This window comes from Myotis lucifugus, unplaced genomic scaffold (assembly GCF_000147115.1).
Source record: "Myotis lucifugus unplaced genomic scaffold, Myoluc2.0 scaffold_58, whole genome shotgun sequence".
In the NCBI taxonomy this organism is placed as follows: domain Eukaryota; kingdom Metazoa; phylum Chordata; class Mammalia; order Chiroptera; family Vespertilionidae; genus Myotis; species Myotis lucifugus.
Genome location: NW_005871106.1, coordinates 6420508 through 6433605, shown reverse-complemented (window position 1 = coordinate 6433605; position 13098 = coordinate 6420508). Strand labels below are relative to the sequence as shown.

The window sequence follows — 13098 nt, the reverse complement described above, 5'->3', positions numbered from 1 at the left end:
TTTTATTTTAAAAGTATGTTTTAGTCACCCAAATTGACAGAAATATATGCTTGTATATGTTCTTTGATAGTTTGTCTCAGTGATGAAGAGAAAATATTAATGTTGGAGCAGCCAAATATGGTTCATTCTAGTTGTTCTTTAGGTTATCTTCTATTGAAAGAATTACTAGATTAATTATATGGTTTTACCTAATCTTATATTAAAGAAAAACAACCATGATATATTAAAGAAAATATGAGTTTGAAACATGTATGCTTTCATTGAAATGATCACTGTACCTTTAAACTGGTTTATGCTAAGTGAAATAAGCCAGTCAGAGAAAGACAAGAACCATATGATTTCACTCATACGTGGAATTTAATGAACAAAGTGAACTACCAAGCAATATAGAGCCAGACTCAAATAGAGAGCCAGGCAGACAGCTCTGTGGGTGGGGGTAGGGGGTTAGTGTTGAGGGAGTGGTTATAGGGATTAAGAAAAAAAGAGAGAGAGAGAGAACTCATGGACATGGATGACAGTGTGGTGATTGTGGTTGGGGGTGTGAGAGTGGAAGAGGGTATAGAGGGACTAAATGGTGATGGAAAAAATAAAATAAAATAAATATATTTTGGGAAAAGTCCAGGAGTCTTTTAAAGTACTTTAAAAGGCATTTCAATTTTTACAGGCATTTCAAAAGTGTTTTAAAAGGTACCCTTTAAAAGTATTTTAAGGTAAAAGTCCAAGAGTCTTTTAAAGTACTTTAAAAGGCATTTCAATTTTTAAAGGCATTTCAAAAGTGTTTTAAAAGGTACCCTTTAAAAGTATTTTAAGATATTTTAGAAAGAAAGCAAGACTTCAAAATTATTTTGGGTGTACTTTCATTAATTTGTACATATGCATATTAAAGATGTGTATGTTCTTTAGATCTTATTACAAGTAAGCATATCCTTCCCATCTTTTTCTTTATTATTTTCTGATGGGCCTATGTAAACTTAAATCTCTAAGTAAGACCTTCTGAAATATTTGGTGATTCTAGCACCTTTTATTTGCATAGTTTCATAAATATAATGAAGCCATGGCCAGAGTAGCTCAAATATTTTTTTAATCAATGATAAAAAAGCTAAAATCCTCTGAAAGTAATTTTTTGTATTTTTATTACAGGTAAATTGGGATATTCACATTGTACAGAAACGGAGGTAAGAGAATGCTCAAATATTTCTTAGTAAAGCAGTTTTGCAGTCCTATATAATTTAGCTTTGAGTACTAACGGTGTCACTACGGGTTTTGGTCTGATAATAATGTGTTGAGAGCAGGTATATCTTTTACATTTAGGAAGAGTAAAATGTGAAGAACTCAATGATCTTGTCCATAGTTTTAAAATGTCAGGGTGTGATATAAAGATAAGCTTAATCATAGTTTAAGTTTTTTCTTGAGTTATTTGTGAAATTGAGTTAGCTAAGATTAAGAGCCCTTAATTTGAAATAGTTTGTGTTTTTTTTTCCATAATCCAATCTTTGTGTGTCATAATAAAGGAATAATTTAAATGTGTTGGACTCCTATGGAGCTGCCTTGGTGTAGGGAAAAACAGGGATGTGGAAACAGTGTTTCTGTAACATTAATAATGGATTAATTGCTTTGTTACTTGTATAAGAAGAATTTTTAATTTTTAATAAGTTAAATTTTATATATATGTATATAATTTAACATTCTAATTGTGAAATTTAAGGAATTTCCACGATTCCAGGTGCTCCTTGCAGGAATTTCAAGGATAGCACTGAAATACGAGGGCAGCCTCCATGAGTTAGGGGTGTGTGTGTGTTCCTTTCAGGAACTGTTGCATCATTCTTACATGAGGAGTCAAAGTCTTGAGTTTATAGCAGTGCCTAATTTTACCAGTAAGGATTTAAGAAGCTACTTTTCTAACTTATAATACATCTACATGTTAAAGCAGGTGTTAGTAAATTTTAACTGTTACTTTAAAATGCAAGGTTCCTAAGGGATTATATTGTATGATACGGGAGCAAAAATAATTTACTATTTTTTGTATTTAAAAGTTATACAATTCATTTTTTTGTATTTTCTATTCAACTTTGAAAGTAGAGATAATTTTTTCCAAATTAGCTATAAAAATAGGCAAGTACTTAAAATTTTTATCTTGTAAGGATTTTTGATGTACTGTTCAATATGATATAAAGGAGTGGGATTTGAGTTGAGCCAGATATAAGTTCTGTCTATGGTTTCTGGTGTGTCTTTCTAGCTATGTAATTTTGAGCAAGTAATTTTTTTCTTAGAACTTTTGCTTTCATATCTATAATATGTTAATGATAGTCCCTGTTAACCTCACGGGATGTGAAATTTTAAAGAGGCTATATATGTGGAAATGTTTTGTAAACCCCAAAGACACTATTATATTTAGCCAGATGACACAAATATAGTCAACATTTATCTGTATTTAGGTAATGAAATGTGAGGGTTTTACTTACAAGGCAGAGTCATAAGTCTTATTATTCTGTCTTATGGCAATGCAAGCCATAAAATCAACTTTTAACATATTGTTTAGTACTTGCTTTGTATAGGATTATCATTTCATTTCATCTCCTAATTATCTCCTAATCCTTATCCTTTGATCTAAAACTTACTCCGGTCACCAAAAGAATTGGAATCTAAACAGAACTTTCTTCCAGGTTTTTAAAAATATTATAACTACTTAAAGAAGAAAAATCACAAATAAAAATTTTAATCTGATATTTAGTTTACAAAATTGGTTCGGGGTATTTTTTTAAGGGTAAACAGTGGTGGTTACCTTTGAGGAGATTGGGATTTTGGATGGTGATTTACCTATATTGCTTGGATTAAAAAAAAATGAGACTGATCTCACTTATATGTGGAATCTATTAAACAAAATAAATGGATGAACAAAATAGGTCCATAGTCATGGATACATGGAACAGAATGACAGATCTCAGAGGGGAAGAGAGGAGAGGGGGCAGGAAGAGATTAACCAAAGAACATATATGCATATATGCATAGTCTATGGACACAGACAGTAGTATGGGGAAGGCCAGGGGTGGGGCGGAGGCTAAGTGGATGGGGGCAAAAGGGAGGAAAATGGGAGACATCTGTAATACTGTCAACAATCTACACTAATAAAAGAGAAACATGCAAATTGACTGTCCCTCCGCTATGCCCACCAGCCAATCAGAGTGATATGCAAATTAACCCAATAAAGATGGCGGTTAATTTGCGTACACAGGCGTGGAGCGTAGAAGGGAGCAAAGCGGCGGAGAAGGGAACGGAGCTGAGGCAGCAGAGACGGGAGCGGAGCTGAGGCAGCAGACACGGGAGGGAGCGAGGCAGCAGAGACGGGAGGGAGCGAAGCGGCGGAGAAGGGAAGGAGCTGAGGCAGCGGAGATGGGAGGGAGCGAAGCAACCATCTCTGCTTCACTCTGGCCTCAGGAAGCCCTATTCTTGCAGGAATCTTCCTGCAACAGGCCTCTAGTAAATAAAGAAAAAAGAAAAAAATTAGACTGTCTCTGTATATACTTTAGTAATTACAATAATAAAAAGGAGGGGCAGTAGAGCAAGTAGGAACTTTTTCAAGAAGTTTGGTGACTTAGAAGGAAGAGAGAGCTTATGTAGGAAGTTTTGTTTTGTTTCATTTCTGTTTTTAGGTTAAGGAAGACAATATATGTGGTGGTGGTGGTGGTGGTGGTGGTGGTGGTAAGGGAACCAAGAAACAGTGACACTTGAGTCCAAATTAGAGAGTTGGTATTTGCTGAAACCAGACGTAGGACTATGTCTAGAAGATGACTAGACTAGAGCAGTGGTGCTTGAAGGGCTGTGGGAAGGCTCTGGGGAGGCGGCTTCCTGACACCCATTCAATGTTAGGAGAAAAATATTTTTAAAGCAATACTAAGACATTCTTTGCCCTTTTACTTTCATGGTCTCAAGAGTGTACAATGGGGTTTTCAGGGGCTGCATGGATGTGGAACTATGACTGATACCAGACTGCAGAAACAGATATGAGATTGAGCCAGCTTTTATCAAACATGACCTTTAAGAGTTTTGTAAAAATGTAAAACAATATCACCCTTCTCACTCTTTTTAAAAATAGTTTTTCCATAAAAATGTTACTGACATTGTTTAATCTTATTTTTTTAAATATATTTTTATTGATTTCAGAGAGGAAGGGAGAGGGAGAGGTAGAAACATCAATGATGAGAGAGAGCATTGATTGGTTGCCTCCTGCATGCCCCCCACTGGGGATCGAGTCTGCAACCCATGCATGTGCCCTTGACCAGAATCGAACCTGGGACCCTTCAGTCCTCAGGCTGACACTCTATCCACTGAGCCAAACCAGCTAGGGCTAATCTTATTTTTAAATTATTTAATTTAAATAAAAAATTTCTCAGTTTTTATTTCTAATACAGTAAATATTGATAGGTTATAGCTCACATAAACAAAGGCTCCTTGGACTCCTCAGTAATTTTTTAGAATGTAAAGGGATCCTAAAACTAAAATGTTTGTGAACTGTTGGGCTGGGAGATAGTAGAGGTGCTTATTCCTGAGAAACAGAATTGAGAGTTAAGAGAGGTAAAACCAGAGCAAAACCAGGAAGTTGAGGGAATCCTTGATGTAAGGATTTTAGCCAATCTTCTGTCAGTGAGAAGACAGGGTTATTTTTGAGAGTGAGGTTACACTGGATCAGAAAGGTGATTGCCAGAGCCTCTTTTTGCCCTTAAATTATTTTTCTTTTGAGAAGAGATTCCTAATTCTTTTGGTAAGTTAAAAGCCCCATCTTGCTGGTATAAAGTCCAGATTAAGAAAAAGGCTGCTAACAAGTTGTGTAGGTAAGTAGAATTGAGTAAGATCTCCAATAGATGGAATAGTATTGCTAGTTCCACATGTAATACAGGCTCACCCCAGCCTTTCTGAATTGGAAAGGGTGTTATTGGGAAGAGGACCTGTGGTGGGAAAACAGAAACTCCTCATTTTTCTGGGTCTGTAGGACTCTCATCAAGGAATGTGGTTGAAATACATAACTTTAAGTTCTGTTTTTATAGTACATAAAAATTGCTATGATTTATTTTCTACTTTTAATTTTCTCTTTAATGTATCTCATACAAACCAGACAAAATTATGACTTTAGAGAAAGCAACTTTTATGTGATCTTTTACCTCAAGATTACTTTAATGTTTCTTAAAATCAAGTACAGGTGACCCTTGAAAAACTTGGCGGTTAAGGGTGCTGATCCTTACACAGTCAAAAATCCATTATAATTTTTTTGGGGGGGGGATTAATCCTCACCTGAGGATGTTTTTTTCCATTTATTTTTAGCAAGAGTAGAGAGGGAGAGGAAGAGAGAGAAACATTGATGTGAGAGAGACACATTGATTGGTTGCCTCATGAACGAACCCCCGACTGGGGCTCAGGATCAAACCTGCAACCCAAGTACATGCCCTTGACCGAGAATCGAACCCAAGACCCTTTGATACACAGGCCAGTGCTCTAATCAGTGAGCAACACAGGCTAGAGCAAGCATGTCAAACTCAAAGGCTAACATGGGCCAAAAAAGGTTTAAGTTTATGTGGGCCGCAAAAAAACAAAAGCTTTAATTTTCATAGAACTGTAGGTTTATTTCGATAGAGACATGCTGAATACAAAGGGCTGAAATAATGAGTAATCGTTAATGAATATTCGTTGTGGGCTGCATGCGGGCCTGGGGCCACGAGTTTGACGTGCTTGGGCTAGAGCCATTATAATTTTTTACTCTACAATTGGCCCCTAATATCCACAGTTTTCTCATCCACAGATTCAACCAACTGTGAATCAAAAATAGTTATTTTTCATCTGTGGTTGGCAAACCATGGTTGGGAAATGTAGGTAGGTCTGAAGTTGGGAAAGCAAAAATACTGTTTTAAAAGACATGCACTTTTTTTTTTTCTTTAATAGGTAATTTAATTTTTCCCTACACCTTTTTTTTCTTTCATTTTTTGAAGGTATAATTTATATACAGTAAAAGTCAACCTTTTGAGTTACAATTGAGTTTTGACAAATACATTAAGTTGTGTTAACTAGCCCCACAATCAAGTTCTATCACCCCTCAAAATTCCCCCCATTTCCCTTGGAGTTAGTCCCTCCTCCCCCTAGCCCTTGGCAATCACTGATCCATATTTTGCCCCTTTTATTTAAACAGTGTATTATTGTCAGTTTTCTTCTGGGAGTGGCTCAGACTGATATTTATAAACTCTTGAGTGATTGACCTGTACTTGTGGGTACTTGTCTGCCAAGGAAGCAGTCCTGATCCATAGTATAGGGCAGTGATGGCGAACCTATGACACGCGTGTCAGAGGTGACACGCGAACTCATTTTTTTGGTTGATTTTTTGTTAAATGGCATTTAAATATATAAAATAAATATCAAAAATATGCATCTTTGTTTTACTATGGTTGCAAATATAAAAAAAATTTCTATATGTGACACGGCATCAGAGTTAAGTTAGGGTTTTTCAAAATGCTGACACGCTGAGCTCAAAAGGTTCGCCATCACTGGTATAGGGGGAGCTTACATCCCCATTTTACAAGTTTTTTCTGCTGCCATTATTTAAATAGTTTTGTGGGTTAAAGTTAAAGAAAATTGCTAAGCACTTAAAAATACTAAAATATTTAGTATCACCACTAAATTCCATTTAGTATTTGAATTTTCAAGTATTTTAGTTGTGGCCTTTTCACTGTTGTTTTAGTTTTCTAAATCTCATCACATTCCTGTCTTCTATTAACCACCACTAATTATGAAGCACTCAGAGGCCCTTAACCTTTAGCAGGAAAGAAGGTTAAATGAATAACTAAAACAATCCTGCTGTTCCCCTTGGAGGATTAGTTGTATTTTAAGTGGAATAGGTTAAAATATTATATAAGGTTAACTTTTGTCAATACTTTCATCTTGATAGAGCTAGTTTGTAAAAATAATAGCATAGTAGAAATATTTAAGCTTTACTGAGGGAAATTATAAAAAACACTCATGTTTATCCCTGGCCAGTGTTGCTCAGTGGATAGAGCCTTGGCCCGCGCACACAAAGGGTGGTGGGTTCGATTCCTGGCCAAGGGCAAGGTAACTTGGTTGCAGGGTTGTTCCCTGGCCACAGTCAGGGTGCGTTGTGTGCAGGAGGTAACCAATTAATGTGACTCTCTCACATTGATGTTTCTCTCCCTCCTTCTCTCTCTCTCTCTCTTTCTCTCTCTCTCTCCCTCTTTCCCTTCTCTTCCTTCCCTCCCTCCCTCTCTCATTAAAAATAAATGGAAAAATTATCCTCAGGTGAGGATTAACAAAAAAAAATTAAAAATAAAAACACTCATGTTCACATTTTGGAAATAAACTTCACATATACTTTATATAAATACTTTGTTTTATTCCCACATGCATCTTTTTTAAAATAAGTTTTTATTTTTCATTTATAGTAGATGTACATTATTTTTTTAAAAAAAATATTTTATTGATTTTCTATAGAGAAGAAGGGAGAGGGATAGAGAGCCAGAAACATCGATGAGAGAGATCGATCAGCTGCCTCCTGCACGCCCCCCACTGGGGATGTGCCTGCAACCAAGGTACATGCCCTTGACCGGAATCGAACCTGGGACCCTTCAGTTCGCAGGCCGACGCTCTATCCACTGAGCCAAAACGGTTCGGCAAGATGTACAATATTATATTAGTTTCAGGTGTACAACCCAGTGATTAGACATTTATACAACTTATGAAGTGATCACCCTGATAAATCTAGTACCCATCTGACACCATATGTAGGTTATTATAATAATATTGGCTATGTTCTCTATGCTGTACTTTATATCCCTGTGACTATTCTATAACTACCAATTTGTACTTCTTTTTTACCTGTCAGTCCCCTTCCAATCTAGCAACTGTCAAAATGTTCTTTGTATCTATGAGTCTGTTTCTGTTTTGCTAATTTATCTTGTTTTTTATTTTAATTTTATTATTTTAAAAAATATATTTTTATTGATTTCAGAGAGGAAGAGAGAGAAAGAAACATCAGTGATGAGAGAGTATTATTGATCGGCTGCCTCCTGCACGCCCCCACACTGGGGATCGAGCCCACAAACTGGGCATGTGCCCTAACTGGGAATCGAACTGTGAATTCCTGGCTCATAGGTAGACACTCAACCACTGAGCCATACTAGCCAGGCTATCTTGTTTTTTTAGATCCCACATTTAAGTGAAATCATATGGCATTTGTCTTTCTCTGACTTACTTCACTCAGCACAATACCTTCTAGGTCCATTCATGTTGTTGCAGATGACAAGATTTCATTTTGTTTGTTAATTTTCTCATTGATTTTTAGAGAAGAGAAAGTGAAGGGAGGAAGGGAGGAGGGGGAGGGGGGCGAGAGAGAGAGAAAGGAACATCAATGTGAGACACATTGATTGGTTGCCTCCCACATGCACCCTGACCATACCTAGGGAACGAACCTACAATCAAGGTGCCTGCCCTTGACTGGGCATCTAACCGGCAACCCTTTGCTGCATAGGCTGATGCTCTTAACTACTGAGCAATGCCAGCCAGGACTTCATTATTTTTTATGGCTGAGTCATACATTGTTTACATGCATTACTTCTTTATCCATTCAAGTATTGATGGACACTTAGATTATTTCCATATCTTGACTATTATAAATAATGCTACAATGAACATATGAATGATAGATATTTATTTATAACCATTTTATTATTCATACTTTTGATCTTTTTTTTCTTCTTCTTAAAGAAATTTTTATTGACTTTAGAGAGGAAGGGAGAGGGAGAGTTAGATAGAAACATCAATGATGAGAGAGAATCACTGATCGGCTGCCTCCTGCACGCCCCTGCTGGTGATCGAGCCCACAACCCGTGCATGTGCCCTTGACCGGAATTGAACTCTAGACCTTCTGGTCCGCAGGCCGACACTCTATTCACTTAGCCAAACCAGCCAGGGCTCTATGTTAGTTTTTATGTTTCCTATTTCTTTGTTGACGTTCTCACTGAGATCATTGAGCATCTGTATAACCAGTGTTTTGAACTCTGAATCCGGTAGATTGCTTGTCTCCATTTGTTTTGTTTTTTTCTGGATTTGTTCTGTTCTTTCATTTGGGACATGTTTCTTTTTGCCTGTCTCCCTGTGTTTGTTTCTGTGTATTAAATAGAGCCCCACGTTAATTTTTAAAAAAATATTTTATTGATTTTTTACAGAGAGGAAGAGGTATAGAGAGTTAGAAACATCGATGAGAGAGAAACATCGATCAGCTGCCTCCTGCACACCTCCTACTGGGGATGTGCCCACAACCAAGGTACATGCCCTTGACCGGAATCGAACCTGGGACCCTTCAGTCCACAGGCTGACGCTCTATCCACTGAGCCAAGCCAGCTAGGGCCTGAGTGTCTCTTTATTGTGTATATGCCTCTTATCTGTGACTATTTAAACTCCTAGCATTATGTAGGCAGGGAATGTGTTTCTGTTAGATGTAAACTGGGCAAAGGAGTGAATATAGTCCATGAACTTTCAACCCCAGTGGTTAGTTGAATATAGGGTTCTGTACCATAGTAATTTGAGAAGTAGTTTGATTCTAAATTACTCAGAACTACTTAAGTCCTTTCAGTCCCTGCCTGCCAGCCCCTTCTATGCTGTGCCCTTTCTGGCCAGGCCTGGAGTGACACCACCACCATCATGCCAGCCATGTTCAAAGGTGATGGGATGTGGGAACTTGAAGTATTCATCTCTGACATCTGGAACTTTAAGAGAATCAACCAGGAACTGGCTATCATCTGCTCCAAATTCAAAGATGGCAAAGCCTTGAACGGCTACAGTAAGAAAAAAAAAAGTGTGTCAACTGCTCTTCATCTTCCTGCTGGGCCATGACTTTGATTTTGGTCACATGGAGGCCATGGACCTGCTTAGCTTTAACGAGTACACAGAGAAGCAGATAGGTTTCCTGTTCATCTCATTGCTGGTGAACTCTAACTCCGATCTGATCTGGTTCATTAATAATGCCATCAAGAATGACCTGGCCAGCCACAACCCCATCTTTCCCTTGCATCCTGGTGGCAGCATAGACAGCCTGAATCAGAACTCGACCCTGTGCACAATGAGGCTGTACAAGTCCTCGCCCGACCTAGTGTGCATGGGCAAGTGGATGGCCCACATTATGCACCAGCTCAATGACCAGCACCTGGGTGTGCTCACAACTGCTGTCAGCCTCAGCACCTATCTATAAGAAGAACATGGATGACTTCCATACTTGCATCTCTCCGTATGTGTCCCACCTGAGCCAGATTGTCTCCTCAGCCTCCACTGACCTCCAGTACTACACACAGCTCTTGGTGAAGCTTCTGTGGCTGCTGTAGTGCTACTCCTGCCAGAGGATGCGGATGTGAAAGGGAGGCTGGTCGAGTGTCTGGAGAGAGTGCTCAGCTAGGCCCAGGAGCCACCCAAGTCCAAGAAGGTCTAGCACTCCAATGTCTAGAATGCCATCCTTTTTGAGACCATCAGCTTCATTATCCACTATGACAGTGAACCCAACCTTCTGGTTCAGGCCTGCAATCAGCTGGGGCAGTTCTTACAGCACCGGGAGACCAACCTGTGCTACCTAGCCTGGAGAGCATGTGAACGCTGGCCAGCTCTGAAGTCTCCCACAAGGCAGTCAAGACCTGCATCAACACTGTCATCAATGCCTTCAAGATGGAATGGGACTGGAAGAGCTTAATGGGGGAAAAAGGAGGACCTATGTAATACTTTCAACAATAAAGATTAAAAGAAAAAAAAGATGCTAATAATATGCTAGTTAAATTAACTCTAAAAAAAAAAAGATGGGGTGGGACGGCAACATGCTACTGGGCACCTGACCTTCTCTACCCATGTGCCAAGCAGATCATGTCGGAGGTGTGGTACCTGGAGACAGCTAACTACGCCATCTGTGAAGAGATCATCCTGCAGGTGGCATCCTGGCCAAGAAATACACAGCAGACTGCAGCTGTTGTGGACACCATCCTCAACCTCATCTGCATCGCAGGTGACAATGAGTGAGGAGATGTGGTACTGCATGCTGCAGGTTATCAACCACGATGGTATTTAAGACTGTGTTTAAGTTGCTCCAGGCCACAGCCTGTCACAAGAACATGGGGAATCTGATGGCTGGGGAGCCCCGCTCCAGCCCCCGGTGCAGTTCTCACTGCTGTATTCCAAGTTCCATCTGGTGGCGATGTGGGCCATGGTGCTGTCCACCTACTTCAAGTTCATCAACCTCTTCCTGGAGACCAATGCCACCATCCAGGGCATGCTGTGAGCCTCCCAGCTATGCAGTGCAGATGTGGAGCTGCAGTAGCATGTGGTTGAATACTTCTTCCTCAGCTCAGTGTCCAGCATGTACATCCTGGTCACAGTGCTAGAGAGTGCTAGAGGAGATGCCACCGTGTGAGTAGTTCATCCTGGCCAAGCAAGAAGGGGCAGGGGACGGCAGGGGACGGCTGGAGGGATCCAACCAGCAATAACATCAGTGGGGGTGTGGAGCCCACCTCCAGCACCTTGTCGATGCCTTCCCCCTCCCACGACCTTTTGGGGCTGTGGGCAGCCCCTGCCACAGCAGTAACCCAGGCTCCCTCCATTGTAGGCAACCTCCTGGTGGATGTCTTGTCTAGTGGCCTAGCCACTGAGCCTAGCCTAGGGCCCACCCCTGAGGAGGCCTTTTTTGGGACCTGAACCCCTGAGGACTTTGACCCACCCATCCCAGAGTTGATGAACTTCTGAATAAGTTCGTGTGCAAGAACAATGGGGTCCTGTTTGAGAACCATCTGCTGCAGATTGGAGTCAAGTCAGAGTTCAGGCTGAACTTGGGCCACATGCATCTCTTCTATGGCAACGAGATCTTGGTACAGTTCCAGAACTTCATGCCCACTGTAATCCACTCTGGAGACCCCCAAACTCAGCTGGCTGTGCAGACCAAGCCATGCAGGTAGACGGAGGGGTGCAGATGCTCAACATCGAGTGACTGTGGGACTTCCTGACACCCCTACTCCTGTCAGTGTGCTTCAGGGGTGGGGGAGCCCCTCAGTCCCTCACCCTGAAGCTCTTGGTGATCATCAACAAGTTCTTCCAGCCAACAGCGATGGCAGTCTAGGACTTCCTCCAGCATTGGAAGCAGCTGAGCCTCCTCCAACAGGAGGCACAGAAAATCTTCAAAACCAACCACCCCACTGATGCTGATGTCACTAAGGCCAAGTTCCTGAGGTTTGGCTCTGCTCTCCTGGACAACGTGGACTCCAACCCTGAGAACTTCATGTGGCTGAAGTCATTCAGACTCAGCCCTGCAGCTGGGTTGTTTGCTCCAGCTGGAGCCCAGTTCCTAGGCTCAGATGTACCGGCTGACCCTGCGTAAAAGCAAGGAGCCTGTCTCTTGTCATGTGTGTGAGCTGCTGGCCTAGCAGTTCTGAGCACTGGACTCTGCCCCCGGGGATGTGGCCAGCACAAAGAAGCCCCTGGGACTGAGAGAGCTTTGTTGGATGGGGCAATGAGAGGACCTGTGCTGGTGATAGGTGTGTAGAGGATGTCTGGGACCTTCCTCTGGTCTTTTGTATTTTTATTTTTGTTCACCTGCTGCTGTTTACATTCTGGGGGGTAAGGGACAACCTGTCCCTTCCTTCTGCTCCCAAGCACAGAGGGGAGAGGGACCAGGGAAGCAGGTGCCTCTTCCCCTCCCACCCTACCCTGTTGTGGCCCCTCCTGCCCCTTCCCTGTCAATGGACTACAGGAAAAAAAAAGCTATAGTATTATATAGCAGTTATAGTATTGGATCTGCTCTTTTAGCAAAAGGCTTTGTCTGCTTTTAAACTTTAAGGGTTTATAAGTGGAATTGCATGTACTACATCTGATAAGGGGTTAATTTCCAAAATAAAGAACTTATACAACTCAACACCAGGAAGACAAACATTCCAATTTCAAAATGGGCAAAGGACTTGAATAGATACTTCTCCACAGAGGTATACAGATGGGCCAATAGACAATAAGCAGAGAGTGGCTCAATGTATTATTCATCAGAGAGTAGCAGATTAAACCCCAATGAGATTCCCCTCCACCTTT

General features: G+C 40.7%; 1 protein-coding gene and 1 pseudogene across 1 annotated transcript in view; both read left to right on the top strand.

Annotated features, from left to right (window-relative positions):
* Nucleotides 1–1160: 1160 nt before the first annotated feature.
* On the top strand, nt 1161–10938 carry LOC102439744 (annotated as a pseudogene).
* SPIRE1 (spire type actin nucleation factor 1) overlaps nt 9294–13098 on the top strand; it is an 85361-nt gene continuing 81556 nt past the window's right edge. The window contains exons 1-2 of the mRNA XM_023754266.1: nt 9294–9316; nt 10894–11035. Of these exons, the coding sequence (XP_023610034.1) occupies nt 9300–9316; nt 10894–11035 (159 nt within the window). The 5' untranslated portion in view covers nt 9294–9299. The remainder of the gene's footprint in view (nt 9317–10893; nt 11036–13098) is intronic.